The following is a 21705-nucleotide window of genomic DNA, read 5'->3' on the forward strand; positions in this document are numbered from 1 at the left end:
AAATAAACAAATAAATGCTAAAAGTGGTGGCAATCCCTTCTTTGAAAAAAACAGTAACAATTTATTTATTTATTTATTATATGTATAGTTTTCTGCCTTCATGTATGCCTGCAGGCTAGAGGAAGGCACCAGATCTCATAACAGATGGTTGTGAGCCACCATGTGGTTGCTGGTAGTTGAACTCAGGACCTCTGGAAGAGCAGTCAGTGCTCTTGACCTCTGAGCCATCTCTCCAGTCCCCACTCCTAACCACTTATCATCTGCTTTTTACCATGCCATCTTACTGAGTGTGAAGTGACTAATAAATATTTTCTCTTGTTCTGTGAGTTATTTTTCATGTTTTTGGTGGTGCCTTTGGAAGTACAAACATTTTTCATATTAATTCAATTAAATATATATTTTAATTTTTTCCTTGTCCTTTGGTTGTATGCCTCAAGTGTCATAGCTCATTCCAAGGTTCTGATATTTTACACCTATCTTCTACTGAGTGTTATAGTTTCAGTGCTCAGATCTAGGCATTTAATCTATTTGTACTACTTTCTGTATATGATATGAGTTAGGAGCCCAGATTCATTCTTTGTCCCTGGTTCATCTTTTGTTAGCATTTCTTTCAGTGTCACTGAGGACTTGAGCATAGAAAGGCAGAGGCTGGGCTGCTCCAAAGACATCATTGATATGACATGGTAAGTCATGGTGTACAGCCAGCCTGACATTCATAAGACCATTTCCTAATTTCAGTATTTATGAAATGTTAGTTCTGAAAAGTCAGAATTAAAGTAAATTTGAGTCATCTCAGAAACTTTCCAAATTTTATAAACACAATGACCCTTAAAAATGGTGTCAAATGAAAGTCCCAGAGTAACTGATGGTATACCAATCAGATTGCCCACTGAGAAGATGTCTGGTAGGAGGTTCAGAGACCAGTGTACAATATTCACAGTCCTGGAAATCCAAGGAAGTCATTAGTAACAGCACATTTCTGGATCGAGAGGAAGCCTGAAAGACAAAGGGATAAAACCAGTAACGAATGTTCTCAGGGAAAAGGAGTCATTTGGCCAGATATCAAAAGTAGGCCAAGGTCAGAACATTAAAACGAACGTCTGCATCAGGTGTAACTCATTTTTTCTTGCTTAGTCACATATAGTGTCTGACTGACAGTTGAAGATGGATTCTGCCAGAGATTTTCCTAGTTATCTTCTTAAGATCTAGTCAAGTGTTTTTAATAGATAAACCCTCAGAGTAAGGTTGGCAACAGAAACATTTTCCTCCTTGTTCAACATTTTATGTGGGTGGAGAAGTATCCTGGAGGAGTGGCAATCACATACTTTTGTCAGCATTATTATCACAACCATAAACTGTGTTTGAGCAAGGCACTGTGCCAGACCCTTACAACACAATGAGAAATCGGAGCCAGTACATACATATGCATCAAACAGCAGAAAAGAACTTGAAGCTGACAATGGTTAAAAGAGAACATGAATGAGTCACCTAAGTGGGAGAAGACAGCACGGTGGGCAGATTACTATGTGCTTGGATAAATGCTTGCTTCACTTAGAATGGGAGACCTGGTTTAGATTCCAAATGATAAGCTCAAGTAAGTAGGAAGGGTCCATGTTCTACATAGCTTGTCCTGCATACTCAAAGATCTGAGAACTGAATTTACATTTTATAGCAGAAAGTGTAGAATAGAAGTTTTCATTGGGAGCAATGACCTTAAGATGAATTTAGAGAGGAACATTGACATTAGACTATTAGACACTAAAGAACTTGAACTTTCTATAGACACTGAACAGTTTTTGGAAATTTTACTAAGAAATTGACAGCTATAAAGCAATATTTAAACCACGATAACATAACAACCATAAGAAAAATAAAAATCAGGTGCCAGATGTCAGGTGTGGGAAATGACCATATATTAGAAGCAGAGTGTGTAGAAAGAGAAATAAAGAAAAAAAAATCCACAAGCAAAGAGGGAGGAGACCTGACCACGGAATGTAGCAGAGCACTGAGATAAAGGGGACAGTCAGAAGAACGATGGCTTTTATTAAGGTCAGTGTCTCATAAAGTTTGGAGAGTTGGTTCAGAATGATGAGATGGACTCTGGGAAACAACAGAGGGCTACTTTAATAGCCAACTTCACATGGAGGGTGGAGGAAAGAAATGGGCTGGTGGCATTTCAAGGCTTCGTGTTCCGCAAGATGAAGACACAGGAGTTCATAAAGAATAATTTTCTAAGTGTAAGAATGGAGCTACGAGCAGACAGTTGAAACGGTGGCTATTGACAGTCACCAACAGAAGGTTACCTGAGATGCTGCAACCATAGAAAGAGGATATGAGGAATTCATGTAACACAAAAGGTTTAAAAAGAAAACAAGGATAGTAGTGCCAGGTATGGATGGGATCTGTCTTGTGGGTGGGCCTTGAGAAAGTGGTTGGTTACTACCATACTATTCATGCCACTGTGTTCCACCAGTAGATCTCTTTGCCGGGCTACTCACTATTGTAGCTCATAGGATTCACAGCTGGGTGAGATGATGAGTACGTCTCTCTTCCAGTAGTACAAGTTGGGCTAAGTGGGTTAAAAACAACAACAACAAAGAAGACACAGAGTTTAATGGGCAGAAAGGTAAGAGTAGATCTGGGAGAAGTTGGGGGTGAATGTGATCCAAGTACATTGTACAAAATTCTCAAAATTAATTAAGATATTATCTTCAAATGACAAAGAATCAACTCGTTTCTGAAATGCTGTGCTCTGGTATCAGTGGGTAACAATCTGTGACATCTTATGAAAAGATTTCTAAACTAGGGATGGGATACTCCACTGGCAGAGAGTAACAGTACGGATGGGGCATAATACCAGGAAAGTAGCTGGCTTTGTGGTTGTCTTGACACACACACAGGCACCGTCTGTGCTCAGAGCGGTGGATGTTTTCTTCCAAGAGAAGCAGCATGGGAGAGTTGGCCTTTCCACATTAATTCAAGGATGAATTTTCATCCTTCATGTTTGCATCAAAATCATTTTAGGGAACATTTATTGCATCTCCACAGGATCTATTTCTAGCTGTGCAGAGATATTAGTATGGCAGCTGACCCATTTTTTCCTGAAAAGAAGCAAATGTCAACCCTGCATAAGTCAATGGCTGCAGCCCAAGGGTTTGCTTTGGATTTTGCAACACAAGCAAACTTGGTAAGACTTCTGAGATGGACAAGAGTTAAAATCATCATCGCCACCCTGGTGGAGGCTCTGCCCCCAGGTAACCCACAGGAACAGGTGACCTGAACAAGGGAGAGCACATCGACCCCAGATGCTGTCCAGGAGGCCTGTACAAGACTGATCCAGACCCCTGAACATGGATGTCAATAAGGAGGCCTCTGCCCTCAAGGGAGCCTCTGGTGGTGGACTGGTATTTTTCCTTGGTGCAAGAAGGGACTTTGAGAGCCCATCCCATATGAAGGGTTACACTCTGGCCCTGGACACATGGAGAAGGGCCCAGGATCAGCATAGGAAGACTTGGTGGACTTTGCAGAGCCCCCGTTGAGGGCCCTACCCTGCCTGGGGAGTGGTGGGTGGATGGGGTGGGGGTGGGCTGGGGGTGGGGGAGGAGGTTTGGGGGTGGGGGGAGGGAGAGGGAGAAGGGACTTGAAATAAGCTTCTTCCCTAACTAGAACTAATAAAAAAAAGACATGGGAAAATGAAAGACAACATGGCAGATGGTACGAGATGTTTTCTTTCCAATATTGTTACAGATATGATGTAAAGTATTTTTAGGAATGACCTTTTGCTTCCTTGATGACTTTGAGTAAGTTCCATCTACTTTGTAACCTGAAGCTGTGTAATTAGAAACTTCCAAGTATGCCAAAGAGTTTCTCAGAGTGCACTTCCTCCTCCAAATGGATTTCATTTTCCTGACACTGAAGGCAACAGGGATGCTGCCCTTTTTGAAAATGAAGTTGCTACTGAAGAACAGAAAATATCTTAGAACAGCTTTCTCAAGATTCTCGAGGAATAAATAAAGGCTGGCAAACATCAGCTTCCTGAAAAATTATTTGGGAACAAATAATGATCATTATAAAAGACAAGGAAAGTGCTTCCTCCCTCTCTTGCAAAAAAGTTTTGATCAGAGCCACTAAAACCAAATTATGAACCCTTTTGATGAGCCAATATTCATTTAAACTCTGGAGTACATTTTACCAGTGTACTTTGATATTCATGCATGTGTCTTGCAGGGCGCTGTCTGTATTTCAATGTTTTTTTTTTCCCTTTTTTTGTAGAAATGGAATGTTGCTGAAGTCACAGACATTGTCAGCTTGTTCTGGAGTTCAACCTATATGATGCTCAAGAAAATACCAGCTGTGAATATATGGGAAACATTGAACATGATTTCAAATCAGAGAGATATAAGCAAAATACAGAAGACCGTGTGACAGGGCTGGGGATATAGCACTGTGGCAGAACACTTGCCTAGCATGAGTGAAGCCAAGTGTGATGGTCTGAGTTTGACACTATGAGAAACGGTTGATGGCATATGGTAGATAGATCAAATGACAATTCCTTTTTAAAATCAAAGACTGGAAGAAATTCTTAGCTTCTCCTTAAGGAGGGGCAACCACATTCTTGCTGAGACCCTTTTCCCAGCTTTTCTTTCAAATAGCCAAGCAGCTATATCCACAGTCTGATGTATTAATGAACATAGAAAACCCAAGCCTGAGGCTTCAGTGGAGGCAGAGACCGAACAAGCCCAATATTGCTCAGTTTAACAAATTGGAGCCGATTTTGGATTGTTTATGATTTAGGATCCTTTTCCCCTACCCAACCTTCCTCCTTTTCCATAGACTCAGTTCATCTCCACGAAGCCAGTGGGGACTGGCTCTTAAGCTCTTTCCTAAAGGCAACATGCATGGTGTAATCTCTCTCCGAACAGTCCTGATCAATCCCAGCTTCACTGATTAACTTATTTGCTTCATTGCCTGTATTTTTTTCTCCCATTAAGAAACTTTACTTGTTCCTTATATCATCTTCTAGACTTCTCTCTGCTGTTAGCTTGTTTGTGGATCACACAGTTAGCATGCAAAACTAGAACCAGTGGCAAAGCATTTCTGATTTGGTCTAAGATAGAGTCATGGGGACAAGATATACCATTCTAGCTAAAAATACTAAAAACTTGCTGTTTGAATAAGAGAAAGTCTTAGGACAAAAAGTAACAGTGATACATGAAAGAGGGAATAGAAGCAAGAGGAGCCCCACAATTGCCCCATTCTGCAGTCCCCAGGGCATTTCTAGGCTATGATACAGAGAAGCAAACCCAGCTGGCACGCAGATTCAATAGGGATGATGCTGGCTGGGAGAAGACTCCAGGAGAACCAGGGACTTGGGATTCACAGGCATCTGCAGTCCATATCAGGAAACTACCAAGACCAAGGGACGAAGCCCCTGGCAGGATGATTGTGACAGTTCTAGTCATTCTGTCTGTTCCCACCAGACTCCTAAGACTCAATTCAAGTCAGATTCCTACAGGAGAATTGTTTAGAACACCATATGGATTTTATTCAGTAGCAGGAGCTCCCCAGCCCTGGCTGAGTGATCAAGAGTGCCAGTCTGAAAAAACTTGTAGAAACATGTGAGCACAGTGACCTGTGCTGCAATCCAGACACTAGAAAAGCTGAGGCCAAGGTGAGAGGATCTGAAGTTGCAGGCCCAAAATGATGCAGGCCAGGAAGCAAACAAGAGAATCGGTGAAGCTGGGGTGTTCTGGGGCAGTTGGAAGGAGTGATTACATTGCACACACTTTTGTTGTCTTTTGAATAGAGCAGTGGTTCTCAACCTTTCTAATGTTGTGACCCTTTAATACAGTTTCCTGTGGTGACCCCCCCCCCACAGTAAAGTTTTCTTCATTGCTACTTCGTAACTATATTTTTGCTACTGTAATGAATCATAATGTAGATATCTGATATGCAGCTCCTGTGAAAGGGTCATTGGACCCCCAGGGTGTCGTGATCTGCAGGTTGAGAACCACTGGAATAGAGTCTTTGGGGAGATGGTCTGGGTCTGAGTCTATGGAAGGGGAGTGAGGTGTGTGAGGAGCAAAGGACCCTGATCACACAAAGCTCCCAAATAAATAAGTAACCCAAAGAAAGGCCTGAAGGGTAAAGCTGCTATCAAGTACACGGAGATGTTTTCAAAAGTATTTGGCAAACAAAAACCTCATAATCGAAACAGAGCAAAGTTATAAGAAACGAGTTGATTTAAATGAAAAAAAAGTACTATGTGTGAGGATGTGTGTGTGTGTATGCATGTGTGTGTGCATTCGTGTGTGTGTGTGTGTGTGTGTGTCTGTCTGTCTGTCTGTCTGTCTGTCTGTCTGTCTGTCTATCTGTCTGTCTGTCTCTGCACTACCTACATTCATAAGCTCATGGAAGTCAGAAAAGAGCATCAGATGTACTGGAACTGGAGTTCCAGGTGGTTCTGGGCCACCATGTGGGAGCTGGGTCCTCTGGGTGCTCTCCAAGAGCAGCAAGTGCTCTTAACCACTGAGTATTTTCTTCAGTCCTCTAAATGTACATGAATATTTTAAATCTTAATAATTTTAGGAATCCAAATATATCCAATTTTTACAAAAGAATTCTGTTAGTAAAAACAAAACAAAAAACCAAACCTTAAATATCAGACAGTGGCGAAACAGGAGGCTCAGCCCATCCCCCCAAACCCTTCAGAACTACCATGTAAACACAATAACCAACACCCTTAGAGATAATCCCAGAAATATTTGACAGTCTATACACTAGAGAACTAAAAATAAGCCCACTTCAAAATCAGCATGAAAAGCAGAGATACAGTCTCCCCTAAACTCATCCCAGACATCAGAGACAGCTCTCATCTGTGTCTCCCTGAGGACTGAAGGGTTTGTGTTCCATTTGTAAGGCTGCTACAAAAGGAACCATCTCTGCATGCTAATCCAGTTGGTCTGGCAGGCACAGCTACCTGGGACCATGGAAGGCAAAGGCATCTTTAAAACAAGTCCTCAGATCTCTTCCTGTATCTTCACACTAGCACAGCACAGAATGACAGGTGATAATGACTAATTCCTGCGTTTACCTGGGAGGGTGTAGGTTGGGTATCAAATATCTGACTTTTAAGCTGCTGCCCAAGGTTCTGGCTTCTAACTTGCCTGCATCCAGAGGCAAACAATGCAAGCCACTATGCATCCTCTGAAGTATGAGCACATCAAGGCGCCCCACCACAAACTTTACCCTACTGATAAAAATAGGGCTCTGTGTTCTCCCTGGAAGGAACCTAACAATGCAATAAGCATCCCTTTTCCAGTTCTTTGGAAGTCTACCTCTAACTTGTTGATTCTTGGGGCTAATAGACAAGCAATCCTAATCCTTGGCATTTAAATGAGTGTGTGGATATCTGTTGTGTGGATCAACTCCGTGGCTGAAGTCATTAACAAAGGCTGTTCTCTAGGTTCATCCTAGAAGGGCCAAGTCTCCCTCTAGAATCCCAACACTTTGTTTGCTATCATAAAGACTAGTTTCTAACTTGCCTTTTGGGGACTGATATTTGTCCAAACCTTTAGGGGAGCAAAAGATAACTAAATTATTTTAAAGCACATGACGCTTAAACAAGCATAAAGTCATTTACCATAGATTCTTTCCTTGGCTCTTAGTAAAGGTAGTGGGTAATAAACCCCAGCTGCTAGATATTTTCCTACAAACAGATGGGATATCCATGAAGCAATCCTACTTTTCCAGATATTGTGGGAGGTATGGGTTCCTACCTCTCATTTTCAGGGCACACATGGGGCCTAGTGTTTTCTAGGCTCCTGGGAACCACAGAGGAAGATAGATGTCAGTTCAGGTGTGCACAGAGGTTTAGAATATCCCCAAGCTCCCTATGTGAGGTTTAGTGAGTGAATCTCCAGGGTAAGTCTGTGAAGACTTGGAGAAATGATGCTTTCCCTACTGGGCAGAAACCAGAGAGCTAAAGGAAATGAAGAAATAAGGATATACGTTTCACACAAAAGAACAGTGTATACCCACAGAAAACAAACCAATGACATGGAGATATGTGTTTTGCCCAGTAGTGGATAGTAATGAAGATGCTACAAAGGTGGGAGGCCAAGGCTTCCAAGGTAAGAAACCCAAGTCTTCTTTGGTAGGAATGTCAATGAAAAGACATAGAATTTTAAAAGACTCAAGTATACACCATAGAACTGAAACATACATTTTGAAATGAAAAAGAGTTGGCTTGATCAAACAGAAATTGTTGGTGAATTTGATGATAGGTTACAAAAAATAGTCATAGAGTAGAAGAGGAGGAGGAAGAGAGGAAGCGGAGGAGGAGGAGGAGGAGGAGGGGAGGAGGGTTACACGGTTTATACAAAGGAATACAGAACATTAGAAAAAATGTTAACTGTGAGGATGAACACTATTTTTGTCCCTTGCCTCTTTCAAAGACCAGTGGCTGGATAAAAATCAAAGTAGTATGTACTTCATAACATATACAAGTGAAACTTCTGATAACAACAGCACAAAAGGTCAAGAGAAGAGAGACAGGCATAGACGTAACCGGTTTCCACTTTAATAATGCAGCCAGCACAAACAAATGCAAATTCAACACAAAATAAGTAGAAGAAATGAAATAATCAAATCAAAGCAGGCAGAAGACACTTTGGGGGTGACAACTGTTTGCTTTACTGATGGCAATGACAGTTTGATGAGCATGTGTGCAATGCCAAACATCAATTTCAATAGCTTGTGTACGGTATTTTGTGTCAGTTATATTTCAGTACAGCTCTTAAGTGAAGACACAGAGAAAATTACAGACTAGGGTCAATTTCCTGCCAACTCTAAGATGAGGAAATAAAACTGTCTCAAGAAAAACCATGTAGCCTAAGGAGCATCTATCTCATAAACGTTCGTGTGTATCCTGAACACAAGACCTGCAAAAAGGGAAACTGTCGTGTTTATACTATTTGAAATTGTCACATGGCTTAAACAGTTCCTAAAATGAGCCCCTCTCAGTGCAAAGCCTCACATCTCTTTGTCTCTCTCTCTCTCTCTCTCTCTCTCTCTCTCTCTCTCTGACCCACTGACTCTACTCTGGAGTGAGATGGGGCAGGTGAGGAGAAAACACCCGTATGCCCATCTCCATCTCGCCAGTATGCTGTAATTTGCATGCTGAGTGCCTACCTGGAGAACAGATACAGGTGTGAAAATCTCTACCTGCTCCACATCATACATGCAACTTAGCCACAGTGCAACCCACCTATAATGTGTCAATTTGAAGTCACGTGGTGATAGCCTTTGCCAACTCCCTTGTGCTTACATTTAAAAATACTACGCCATACTGAAACAATGCAAACTGTAACTTACTATGTGCTTATTGTCTCTCTGCTTTAAATAGTCACATTTCTTGATTATTAAAAATATAATTTGAAATAGATAATGGGTGATCTAACAAAATAGTGCAAAACTTAGTAATTTAAAACTTTAAAAAAAGAAATTTGCAGCTGTCTTCTGAACTTACTTATAACCAGTGTACTAGGTAACTGAGATGTTAGATTCCTCGGTTTAGCATCACTGCAAGTCAGTTAAGAACTTCTGCATATACAAAGAACCACACAGATGCCATTTAACCTGAATTGTATGGCAGGTGCTGAAATAGATGGAAACCCAGAGATACAGGCTCAGGAATTTAAATAATTCAGTGTAGGTTATCAATGCCCATTTGGAGATATATTGGTGTACTTCTAGAAAAAAACTGCTGTTACAAAATGTTGAGGTATCTATTTTGGAGGCATCCAATCTTACGCTGGTGAATGCCATCATGTCAGTTTGAAGGGAGGGGAAGCCGTGTCAGTCATGCTAGTCTTTCTCAATTTCTGTGTAGATAGTCCTGCTATGGCTTACTTCTAGTTGCTTTAACTGTACTTGAAGCTGGAAAAAGTACAGTCAGTTCTTCTGAGCTTGATAGTGAGCTGTGAGAGCATCCTGTGGAAAATATCTCATGACTATAGCTCACATCCCAATCGTCTAAGAGAAAAAACTAAACCCATGTATTTTATTCTTTATGGATGACTGTTCGACTGTGAAGCTACCTTCAACTTCTGAAAGACACCCCCCTGAAAACATTATTTTTAGGAAGATGTTACCAAAAACCAAGTATTTGAAATGTGGGGCAAATTGACTTCTTTCACAGAAATGTAGTTATTCAAAATTAACTGAAATTAAGAGCGTATTGTGGATTCTCTAACAAATGAGAAGCAAAAACACAAACAAGACACAACATTTTAATACTGATCCCAGACAAGGTTAGTTGTTAGTACAAAGGGAGTGTGTTAGAATAAAGCCACACGTATCTCCAATCTCAGACAGTGTGCTCCACCTTTAAATGGAGGGATGGGCTTCTGTTTGTAATATTCTTAGGGATCAGTGTCGGTTTGCACTGATAGGAATTGATAAGGGGAGGGGAAAAGCCATCTTTTTATGGTGTTGTCCACAAAGAGAGACTTTCTCCCAAGCTGTAGAAGGAAAGAAAATGGAAGAAAAGAAAATCATTAAATTGGAAGTTTCAACAAAAGCAGAAGGAACCAAGAGCTCCAGCATTTTAACACAACTATAGCAAAGAAATCATAGAAGGAGTAACAAAAGAGCAGACATATACCCAAGTTCTGAGTCTGACTGCAGCTGGAGCACTGAGGGGTCTGTGTCCCACTGCAGGGTCCTAATCGTGCAGCACAAAGGAAAAAGAACACAGAGAATTAACAAAGGAGGAGGGCAACAGAACAAACCGAACCGCATCATTTCTCAATGGCATGTACGGTACACACACAGAACGTCCCTCCCACCCCCGGGGGTTCCGACAAGAAAGTGAGGAGCCTGCCTTTCCTTTGAGAAACTGCTTGGTATGAAATGATGCAGCCCTTTCCATGGAAGAAAACCTGGAGCCAGTTATTCCCGCACCAAACACGCACACACACACACACACACGCACACGCACACGCACACGCACACGCACACGCACACGCACACGCACACGCACACGCACACGCACATGCACACACACACAATTTGCAATACAGATTCACTGGCTTGAGTGTGTGAGCTACTGTATATCTCCCTGTCCCCACAGAGCCTAAGCTCTTCTTGGACCTGTAAGCTCTTCCATGGGGAGAAGAGAATTAAATACAGATGGACAAGGACAGTAACATCTGAGAAGGTCAGACTAAATGGAGCGTGACCGCCGGGTCTGGGAACAGTTGGCTTCCTCGGGTCAGTTACTACAAATATAGTGCCATTAGAGTTGAAACCGATGAGTCATTTTATCTATACAGATTGCACCAAAACAGTCTCCAATGTTACCATTTGTCTCCAACGTGCCAGGGATTAATTATGTCTTATATCTTCTATATGTGTAATAACACATAGCCCAGAATGTCAGTAATTGTGAGGGCATCAACTTTCCCTGTCTGTTAATAAGACGGGATAACTATTCCATAATACACAGTATAAATACAGACCTTCCTCAGGTTGGATCTTCACAGTTTTCAATGAAGAATCTTTCCCAGTGAAGTAGGCAGGAGATTTTCTGTGTCTTTGCTGTTGGGCATGTGTGCTTCAAATCTGACCTGACTTACCAGCTGGGTGACACTGGGGATGCTGCCCAAGCTCTCAACCCCCGTATCCCTGTATCCCTTTACTTACTAAAAGTTAGACTTAAAGGCAATGTCCTTGACATCTCTTGAGGGATCATGGAAAATGCAGGCACTCAGGTCTCACCCCAGACTTACTGGCTCCACACTACAGCTTCACCGAGTTCTCAGGTCACTGTGAGCATCTTAAGGTTTGAGAAGTCCTGCTTGGTTTCCTTGTTGCAAAGACTTACCCTGGCTCATAATGCTATGTGCGCCATGCTTGCAGAACCTTGTGAACTTATTTACGACCTCTCTTCTCTTCTTACACTTTAGGATAAGCCGTACCCCATTCTTGTACCGGATAGCTGCATGCATTTCTTTCAGACCTTGGCTCCTCTGTTCTCTACTCAGAGATCTTCCATTTCTCTCCCAGATCATAAGAGGTGCATCTTACTACTCTCATTTCTTTCTTTTATCCTGCTCTCCCTTCTTCACAGTACTAATACTTTCCTGAGGTTTTGTTATATACCCCTTTATTCATTACTGACACTATGTGATTCAGGACTCAAGTCTCTGCATGGAAGGAGCAACCACATCTCCAGATGGCAGGGATGCACCTGGAACTGCACCTGTCACAGGTGCTAACATGGTGGGATACCTGTTGAATGAGTGACTGGATGAGTTTTTCTCTGGTGTCCACGTGGGTTCAATGAAAGTCTATGTAGGGAGCACAAACCACAATTTGATAACCAGTAACTATGCTTATTACTACCTATAATTGTTTTTATAGTCCCTGCCCTACTTGCCCGAGAGTTCCATCTGCTCTGCCTGCAAAGGCAGAAGGAGGAACTTGCAGAGATTTTCTGTTTAGCTCTGCCTGTGTTCTTGGCTTCTTACCTGAATGTTCTGAAAGACCATCGTCCAAGTCCAGTGTGAACATGAACTGGCCACTGTTTCTTAGAGCAGCAATTCTAAAGCCTTAAGGCTCATGCAGATGCCCCCAATTTTTGTTTGCATGCCAATTCAGGTCTAATAGAGCTCTGGTGGCTTGGGATTTTACAATTTGGATAAGTTTCAGGAGATCTGAATGCTGCTGGCCTGTGGATCACACTGTGCGTCAGGGGCTTGACCTTGATCCTAAACTACTGTGAGGGCTCAATGAAATGTAAAATGCAGAGTCCAGCTCAGAAATTCTGCTGTAGTGTGTCTGGGTGCAGTTTGTATGAGTAACGAGCTCCCAGGTCGCTAACTGCGACTGCTGACTGTGGAACAGTCTTCAGGGAATGACTGGGTAGATGGAAGCTTTTCAGTTGTCAGTAAATAGAAAGCATCACTTCTGCTCAGCTCTACCAGCAGCTAAAGTCCAGTTTGTGTTAGCCTGGCCACTTCCAGCCCAAAGAACCAGAATGTCTGGGGCAGGGTCCATACATCCAAAATCTGAAATCCCTCCTAAGGCTTCTCACATGCAGCCAGAGGGATGAACCACTGCTCTGGACCCAGTCTCTGCTCAAGGACATGGGTTCTTCCTGTTTTAGATGCCAGTTTCACTTTGGTTCAAGCAGTAGCTGGGATGGACAACATTACAAACACTTAAGGAGAGCTAACATAAGGACATTGCCTCTGTTACAGACAGAAGTGCAGCCTCTGTCTCTCCCTGACTGAGAAGCATTTCCATGTCAGGGGTGGACTTGGGATAGCCAATGTGCCTTCAGGTTCTGTTTGGATACAGTCTCCTTTCTTGGCATTTTCCACTCCTGTCTGCATGAGAAGAGTGTAATTATAAGTGGCCTAGCTGTTCTGTTACCCACTGAACCTGCTGTCCCCAGGAAGACTACTACTAGTCTTTGGATTTCTTTCAGAATCATCATCTTAATAAGATTGTCTGCAGTTTGCATTTTAAAATATTTATTATATTTTTAACTATGTGCACGTGTGTGTGTGTGTGTGTGTGTGTGTGTGTGTGTGTGTGTGTGTGTGTGTGCATGTGAATACAGGCACCCTGGAACTGAAGTTACAGGTGGTTTTCCACTGTGTAACATAGATGCTGGGAACCAAACTCAGTTCCTCTACACAAGTAACACATGTTTGTAGCTGTTTGTTTAGCTGTCTCTCCAGCCCATGGTGTTTTCCTTTCTAACTAGAGCAACAGAGGTGTTATATGCAAATAAATGTGTGGCAGCCATGTCCCGCTCCACCAAACACTTTATTCAGCAAAAGAAACGTCAGGGATCACCAGAAGAAGGCTATGAGTGAGCGGTAAAACCAAGGATACTACCATGTGTGCTACTTTTCATATTTTCCATCATGATCTCTGGAGAGGTCAGATTTACCAGAGCACATCTTTTTTGGTTTTTGTTTTAAATAAACAGGAATGCAAAGTCAGTTCCTTAACTAGGCAAACACTGGTTTGAGTTTTCAGGGAAGACCTATGATTCTGTATTGTTCACCAAATTATCTCTGTGCAGATTTATAAAGAAGCTACAAGGCAGGTAGTTGCATCTTAAGGAGGCCACATCTGGACCTCAAGGTGAGAGTTTTGGGCTCTGGGTGTGGCTTTTATGCCATCAGGCAAATCTTCTCCTATATCCAATACAAGAAGAAGCAGATCTAAAGCCTTCCGGTATATGAACATTAATAGACAACATTTTGGCTTATCATCCTCATTTGGTATATTTTTACTAAGCCAATTGACATAAATATTGCTTTGTAACCTTATCAAGTTACTCTATTATTGAAAGTAAAACGGTAGTCAGCCTACAGCTTCTTGGAGGGTTTGAAATATTTCAGGGAATTTATTTATAGAAATGAAAGTAATACTATAGAATATATTTTTTCATGTAAAAATCACTGCGTTCACTATGACAATTCCAGGTTTCAGTTTTTCTGAGATGTTTCATTTAATACATGCAGGGCACAGCACAGAATATTTTTGATCAGAATGTTTGTTTACTTATTCAAGAAAAATTTATAAAGTGTCTCATATGTAAGACACTGTGATGAAGGAGCAAAGGAATCCAAGCAAACTACAGTTCCCTATGGAGTGGCAGGATGTACTCAAATGGTTTTATAGGACAAGGTAGAAAGCAAAGCTTGATACATCAGTGGCACCACAGGTGTGCAGAGGGCCACAGGGCTTGCACTTAAGAATGTGATTTAAGTAAGGAAAGTAAGACATATGGATATTTATACTTAATTTTATACTAATAACATATACTAAGAAGTGCATTCCCATCAGTAGTGCAGGGATTGGCATAGTTAAAAACTTCAATTTATACTCGAAGACAACTAAATAAATGCATAAATGGGATAATAGCAGTTATAAGTTCCTTCACTGAGTCATATTTTCGTATGGCTGGTTGGGCTATGGGCTGGGCCTCCTTTGTCCTTTGGGATCCAGAGCAGGGGATACTTTTTCTCCATGGAGGTCAGAGATCATCCCATTTGACTTGGCCCCTGAATGACAGTTAGGTTTGAACATACACTCATTGTTGCCAGTGCCTATTTTATTGGACCTGTTGGCTGAGTGACTCTATGAAGCCCTATAGACTTTAGCTACCAACTTACCAATTTAACATGAGAACAACAACGTCCAGGCCAAGTAATCATGCAAACCAAACTGTCTTCTTGTCTTGAACACTGGCTTCCATTGAAGCCAGATGGCTGACAGAGAGTTTGAATTTAGCAGAGGAGAAGTTGGATATTTAAACATTATAGCCTCCTCTGGCCTTCCTCCAAAATAGCTTCATCTGTCACTAAGAACATAGATACCCACCACTGCTGCCCACATCTCTCTTTCTCTATCTAATTTACAGGCAGACAAACCAAACTCTTTCTCATTAGAAGCTCTTCCTCCCTTCCTTCCTTCCTCCCCTTCTCCCCCCCTCCCTCCCTCCCTCCCTCCCTCCCTTCCTTTCTTCCCTTTCTTCCTTTTTTTCTTTCTCCCCTTTTCTTCCTCCTCTTCCAACACCTCCTTCTCTTCCTCCTCCTCTTCCTCCTGTTCTTTTAATAAACTACATTAATTAGATTTCTGTCCAATATTACTGTCCGGGAAAACATCCTGGTTTTGTTTACTTGCTTTAATGACACGTGTTTGTCTGCTTTGGTATTTGTAGATGCCTTTTTGGGTTAACTCTCCAACAATCTATGAGGAGACCTCAAAAACCTGCAGTTTTGTAAAATACTGAATAACTCAACAACCAACCCCTTCCCTACTCTGTACTAAAGACAATGTGGTCCTATGCTCCCACATTTGGGTTGGCAGCTATAGACATACCAAGTAAGGTCACTTTATTCAGCTTTGTTTAAAATACTAGGAACAGAAGCTTCTCATGTATGTAAAATAATCACTTATTGAGTCATTAAGAACATCTTTGTTCTTACCCTTTCTGGATTTTGGCTAATAAGAAAGCGTCTGGTAAGTATTTGGAAAACAGTAACTAAGAACTGTCATTTGTGCTGTTAACACCCAGCACAGGTGAGCCATTCTCATGTTGCTGTTGACATTTAAATCTGTGGAGTTTTTAAAGCAATGTTAATGGGCAGTAAGAGACATAATTGAATTGCCCCTGGACAGATTTTATTTCAAGAAACTCTGTAAGTAAAACAGTATCAGAATCAACAGTATCAAAGAAAGAAGATAATGGTGGTGGTAATGATAATGGCAGTGATGACAATGACAACTTCTGTGTCATCAAGTCCCATGTTCAAGTTCTGCTCCACATCCTCAAGCTCTTTTCATACCACAGTACTGCTTCATTAGGATTATAATACCACCTCCTTTCACTTCCGTGACTTACCTTAGGTCATTGTCATTCCATGACCCCAACCTCCTCATCACCATTGAACTCTATATCCTACCCTCTCAAATGTGCATTAGATGCATCTGTAGAGAAAGCTACTCTTTCTTACCTCATCTGTCTTTCTGTTTCTTATTTACTCCCACAACCCTAATTTACACTTGCAGATTTTCTCTGTCTAATCAGTGGTTCCCCAAATTAGTGGTCAGACCTTAAAAACATAAAAATGTTGCAACCCAGGACTGATCTCAGACATGTGCCCTATGTTAGGATTTTAACAAGCTAAGTGAATTGAGTGACGAGGGTCAGGTGTGGCAACTAGTGATCAGAGCCAGTCCCCCAGAGTCTGATATTTATCTTCTGTTTAATTCACATTCTACATCCTATCTTTCTGATGCCCCCCTTCTCATTCAACCTTTTCAAACATGAGCATTCTAGAAGGCTCAGCTCAAAATACATTTACCTAAAACAATAACAATTTCTATCTCTATTAGAGAAGTACCTTGGCTGCTTAATAAATGATTCTCATGGTCAATCTACAATCCACTTGACCTTAGTAATAGCCCCCTTGTCATCACACTTTTACAGCAGGGCCAAAGACTTCTGCTCTGAGACCAGAAACTGGATTTCTATCTTATTTCTGAAAGGCAAACATCACCTTGTTTTTTAGTTCCTATAACAGCGGCCAAGACTTCCTCTTGGAGTAGCATCCACCTTCAATTTTCCCAGTTTTCTTGTCCCTCTCTGGACCAGAGCTGCCTGGCCTTTATTTATGTCTTCATCTTTACACCAATCTCATCCAGATTTCTCTCTCTCTCTCTCTCTCTCTCTCTCTCTCTCTCTCTCTCTCTCTCTCCTTCTCCCTCTCTCTCTCTCTTGTACACGTACACACACACACACACACACACACACACACACACACACACACACACCACACAAATAAACATCTTTTAAGAATCTAATATATATCATTGTGGACAGTAGCAATGAGATAAAATCATCTGTCCTCATCACAGTTTTACAAACCTGTTACATGTGTTTTACTGCATTATTGTTCATCTATAAGCAAACATATTTAAAGCTATAAATTACAACAGCATCTCCCTAGGTGACTTCATTAAATCTACTAGAGGGAGGCTCCATCTAAGAAAGAATCAACTTGGTGTTTCCCGAAGATCCGGCATAGTGTCATACAGACCATAAAGTCTCAATTATTTATTGACAGAAGTGATGAATTAATGAACCAATGAATGCTTTTACCTGCATTTCCTGAAGATGGGTGTGAAGCATGTGGTAAGCTTGTTCTAAGTGAATAATTTTTATTTTCTTCATTAAAAAATAAAAGACTATATATTGCAACTTGATATGCCATTTTTGGCTGATATCCCTAGGAGGCCTGCCCTTTCCTGAAGAGAAATGGAGGAGGAGTGGAATTAGAGACTGGGGGAAGAAGAAGGAGGGGGAACTGCAGTCTGGATGTAATGTGTGAAAGATAGATAGATAGATAGATAGATAGATAGATAGATAGATAGATAATAGATAGATAGATAGATAATAGATAGAGAGCATGTGTGCCTCAGTTTTTAAATATCCACCAGAGCATTTTTATGAATAATTCAGTGTGTTTTTCCTCTTTTATTTTTGTATTTATTAGCATACTTGTTTTCATTGTAACATTTTCATGTACATAATGCATTTTGATCAAATTTCCCTTCACTATCTACTATTGCTCCCCTCCAACTCCTGCTGACCCCCTTTGTCTGCACAGCTAGACACCCTTCTGCTTTCCTGTCTTTTTGTGTGGCTGTGGTTGTGTGGCTGTGGTTGTGTGCGTGTGTCCCAAAATATTAGAGAACTCAATTCTGTATGTCTGATTCCAGAAGGTGCTCTGAGAGGAGATTTCAGACTCACTTTCACTCTGAAGAGGGGAACCCTATCATCACAGTCCTGGCTATGGCACCACTTTGTGATGAGGATCAAAAGAAGTCTCCATCTTCTTGGTCCAGGCAACTTTAGTGAGCCCCTGCAACGGGGACCCAGGTGTCCTTGCACTTCTGTTCTCTCCAAGATGGAGAAACAGGTCAGGGACACGGCACAGTCATCCCATGTGCCACAACTGTCCTGAACTCTATGACTGTGTATCTTCATTAGCTCCTAATAAAACACAGAAAGTGTTTGGGCTAATATGAGCATAGTGCCTAGCATGAATCTTTAGTCAATGTCTTACCCAGATACCCAATTTTTTAAATGTCATTTCTGAAGCAAAACACTAAATAATTAAGGACATTTGAAAATCCATCATATCACTCAATCTGTCACATTCATTAAATTATATCAAGTAAGGATGATAATGAGCTAATGTTTTACTTCCCAGTCCCAATCATTTCCTTATTTGGGACTGACGATGGTGTGGGTAAGGATTTTCTTATGTTAGAAACAAAATTGGAACATCATAGCATATACTCACATCAGATTTTGTAGGTGTCCTTTCATAATTTTTTTGTATAAGAATTCTTTCCCTAACACCCTAATCCTAATACAAGGTTCCACTGAGGCTGCATGAAGCCACTAGGATGTCCATCTGAGCTGAACTCAAAAAGAAATGAAGAATTTGCTTTGTACCAGAAGGACATGTTCACTCAATCTTACACAGAAACCTACTGCCAAGCAAGTGGTTTAGCTGGAAGGAGGCACAGCATCCATTGCCAAAACAGATGCTTGATTTGTGAGTAGTGCCATATGAGGGGCACAGTACATTCTGCATGAAGACAGAGCCATAAGAGGTCAAAATTTTAACTGATTAATTAATGTGCTACATAAGGAGGAAAAATCCTATATTGTAATCTTAGTTGCCAAAGAGAGTGAACTTGTTAAAAAATTTATTCATATATAATATATATATATATATATTATATATATATATATTCGGGAGGGGTATGTGCATGTGAGTGCAGGTGCCCTCAGAGGCCAGAAGAGGGCATTAGATTTCCTGGAATGGGAGTTTCAGGTAGTTGAAAGTTGACTGTGATGGGTGCTAGGAACTGAATTGCCATCTCTCCAACTAGAAGAGACCAAATTTTAGTCAGCTTTAAACTAATGTCTTCGGTTTCTCTGAAATCCAATGAGCTAATAGCATCCTGTGAAATTCTACTAATATACTGACAATGTACTATAGTTTGAATAAACACATTTTGATATTCAAATTCTCTATGGTTTTTAGTTGTTTGGTTACTTTTACACCGTTCACCTTAATACCTTCCTGTTAGTTTCTGATTTACCAGATGACCATGAGAGATTACAATGTTTTCATCTAAGTGGGTCAAAAGTCCCCAAGCTTTATGTAGCTCCAGAGAGTTCTGGGGAAGCTGATCTTGGATAAGAATACAAGTCCTGAAGGCACTCTGTTGGGTGTTAAACCCTTATAACTATTCTTTTCCTGAGGCCATTCAGAGAACCAAGTGATGTCCACATACAGTCAGCACAAATTACTCACAATCATCTATTCCAAACCACTTTAATTTCCCTAGATGAGTATTTCCTGGGTGGTACACCAGAGAAGTACAGACTGTATCACATATGTGGATTTTATGCAAGTATTATGTCAACAAAAACACTAATTATTATCTCTATGAAAGACTAACACTTGAGAGCAGAAATCTGTCCTGGATTCTAACCTGAAACACATGAGGACCTGGAAACCAGGCACACTCTCATGCTTCCCTTGAGAACTCTGTCTTCTCCAAAATGCTTCCGCAGTGATTTTTTCCTTCTGCTGTATTTGAGGTCACCTGGGATCGGGCCTTACCTTCTTAAATAACAGATGTTGATACATGGGAGGACAGGTATCAGTTCCAAGTATTTAGAGATTGTGATGGAGGTAATTAGGGAACTTGGAAGATGATATTAATTTTAAAGATAAGTTGAAATAGAAAAATAAAGATACTTGACTAGAAAAATAAATGAACTAATTAACACACACAGGTATTATTGATTGTATATAAATGTCATAGATATATGAAAGAATATATAGTAGGGTACTCATCTTTTATGGTAAGACAATGATGTTTTTAACTCAAGTAAATTAGCACAGGTTAAAACAAGAGCTTCAGCTATGTTCTGTGTGAACTTGAGAAAATGACTAATGCTCCTGATGCCTCAGTGATGCCATCAACACAAAAAATAAAAACAGGATAATAATTAATCCGCAAATTCAAGAACATTCCCCAAATGCCTACTGCATGGATTCAATTTCAAATTCAGTTCCCATTTTCAAGGAACTTATTATTTCTCAAGGAAGACACAAACCCAATTAAACAAAAGTCATAGTCTTCGACGTCTTTGAAGTATATTTTCTTCAGCTGTCATGCACAGAGGACATTTTCTAATGGGTTTAATATTCTCATCATAGAGAGAAAACTGCTTAGTCCTGAAACCTAAGAATAGGGGGTTTGGGTTCTTCAAGCATCCTCTAACTACACTTCCCTCTTTGATGTTCTTATACAGTAGACTACTCTTGCATTTTGAACCAATAATAATTAATTATATTAACAACCTCCGTGCCCCATGTGGTATTCTAGCTGTGTATACTTAGGCATGTATAAAATATTTATTTTCATAAGTAAAATTACCCTTTCAAATGCTTTCTTAATATAATTAGGTTTTTAAATTCTAGGAGCATGATTTTGTCCATTATGATTAATTTTGAAATAGTTAACTGATTATACTAGAATCAATCAAGAGAAGGAGGAAAATGTCACAAATAGACGTTGTGAATGAGAAGTGGCCTATAGAAACAAAATCAGAAATTGTAAAACAAATTGCAACACTTAGTTTTAAAACATTTAATTCATACCATTATAATTGGGAATTATTTTATATTTTTATTTAAAGCATTTGCTGCTCTCAAAATGAGTTAAAGGGGACTTTGCATACTTTCTATTTACAATGCAGTGTTTTCAGAAGAGACATGAAGCATGCCAATTTTCTTATGGCTCTTGGAAGACATTTTTAGTTTGAGCTTTAAATCCTGGCAAAGGAATAGAAGAATTTATGTACGCCATGAGGTATGAACAGATGTGTTAACTGGATTCTGATATCTTTGAAAAGATTTCATATTCTAGGCAAATAGGCTCATTTTTGAGAGCAGGGGGTGTCAGCGCTTCCCCAGGCTTAGGTTCTTCCAAGTGTTAAAGACGGTAGTAGCTGTTTTCAAAAATGTCACTTCTACACACACACACACACACACACAAAATTAAATGGAATTCTAAAAACTG

General features: G+C 40.6%; 1 protein-coding gene across 6 annotated transcripts in view; it reads right to left on the reverse strand.

Moving 5' to 3' along the window:
* Dync1i1 (dynein cytoplasmic 1 intermediate chain 1) overlaps window positions 1-21705 on the reverse strand; it is a 270227-nt gene that overhangs the window by 232988 nt on the left and 15534 nt on the right. For 3 of the 6 annotated variants that reach the window (XM_035451086.1, XM_035451085.1, XM_035451083.1), the window contains exon 4: window positions 10667-10726. The exons of the other annotated variants lie outside the window; for them this stretch is intronic. In XM_035451086.1, coding sequence (XP_035306977.1) covers window positions 10667-10726 — 60 coding nt within the window. The remainder of the gene's footprint in view (window positions 1-10666; window positions 10727-21705) is intronic. 6 annotated transcript variants of the gene reach the window in all.

This window comes from Cricetulus griseus (assembly GCF_003668045.3).
Source record: "Cricetulus griseus strain 17A/GY chromosome 1 unlocalized genomic scaffold, alternate assembly CriGri-PICRH-1.0 chr1_0, whole genome shotgun sequence".
Lineage (NCBI taxonomy): Eukaryota > Metazoa > Chordata > Mammalia > Rodentia > Cricetidae > Cricetulus > Cricetulus griseus.